Genomic DNA, 1,291 nt, shown 5'->3' on the forward strand with positions numbered 1-1,291 from the left:
AGTTGATTTAGATCTTGACTGTTGTTCGCCAAGAGAAAAGAACAATTAAAGGAATTGGACCTGTTAGACCTTTTGTTCATGGGCTGCCTGGGCATTGTTATGTAGCCCTGACATGGCCTTATGCTGATTCCCTTCTTGTAGAACAAGAGATACTGACTAGAGCAGGGGTGGGCAAACTTTTCGACTCGAGGGCCACAATGGGTTCTTAAACTGGACCAGAGGGCCGGAACAAAAGCATGGATGCAGTGTTTCTGTGAACTAATATAAATTCAAAGTAAACATCATTACATAAAAGGGTACAGTATATTTTTTTTTTTAGTTTTATTCATTTCAAATGGGCCGGATCCGGCCCCCGGGCCGTAATTTGCCCACGGCTGGACTAGAGAATGCATGATGGGAAATCCCTAGGTCTTAGGCAGCACTCCCACAAGGGGCACTGTCTTTACCATATGAATCCTTTGTTTTCCCTCCATTTATTCTTCCCTTTCACTTTCTCCATTTACTTTTTTACCTTCTCTTTGCTTCTACCTCTTTTGGTCGCTGTGTTTGACTCTCTCTCTCTCTCTCTCTCTCTCCTCTTTCTCCCTCTGTCTGTCTCTCCCTGAATCCCAGGCTTCTCTGCAGAATGTCAAACAAAGATCGACACATTGATTCCAGCTGTTCGTCCTTCATCAAGACGGAACCCTCCAGCCCGGCCTCCCTGACGGACAGCGTCAACCACCACAGCCCAGGCGGCTCCTCAGACGCCAGCGGGAGCTACAGTTCAACCATGAATGGCCACCAGAACGGACTTGACTCGCCGCCTCTCTACCCTTCCGCTCCCATCCTGGGAGGCAGCGGGCCCGTCAGGAAACTGTATGACGATTGCTCCAGCACCATCGTGGAGGACCCCCAGACCAAGTGTGAATACATGCTCAACTCCATGCCCAAGAGACTGTGTTTGGTGTGCGGGGACATCGCCTCTGGGTACCACTACGGGGTCGCGTCGTGTGAAGCCTGCAAGGCGTTCTTTAAGAGGACGATTCAAGGTTAGTTTGGGAACTGGGGATCCCCTACCCTCTTCCAACCTCATGTGATGGTTGGTTGGTTTCCCTAGTTCTTATCCTTATTCGTCAAATTTCAGTGTCTTAGTTCTATCTTTTTTTTTTTTAGTATGTTTTTATTGAGTTCAGAGAGGAAGGGAGAGCGAGAGAGAGAAACATCAATGATGAGAGAGAATTATTGATCTGCCTCCTGCACGCCCCACACTGGGGATCAAGCCCACAACTCCGGGCATGTGTCCCGACTAGGA

At 48.6% G+C, this 1,291-nt stretch overlaps 1 protein-coding gene across 9 annotated transcripts in view; it reads left to right on the plus strand.

The window, feature by feature from the left end:
- ESRRG (estrogen related receptor gamma) overlaps positions 1–1,291 on the plus strand; it is a 458,818-nt gene that overhangs the window by 326,423 nt on the left and 131,104 nt on the right. For all 9 annotated transcript variants that reach the window (XM_015562376.1, XM_006761285.2, XM_006761286.2 and 6 more), the window contains one exon: positions 613–1,028. In XM_015562376.1, coding sequence (XP_015417862.1) covers positions 626–1,028 — 403 coding nt within the window. In that variant the 5' untranslated portion in view covers positions 613–625. The remainder of the gene's footprint in view (positions 1–612; positions 1,029–1,291) is intronic.

This window comes from Myotis davidii, unplaced genomic scaffold (assembly GCF_000327345.1).
Source record: "Myotis davidii unplaced genomic scaffold, ASM32734v1 scaffold174, whole genome shotgun sequence".
In the NCBI taxonomy this organism is placed as follows: domain Eukaryota; kingdom Metazoa; phylum Chordata; class Mammalia; order Chiroptera; family Vespertilionidae; genus Myotis; species Myotis davidii.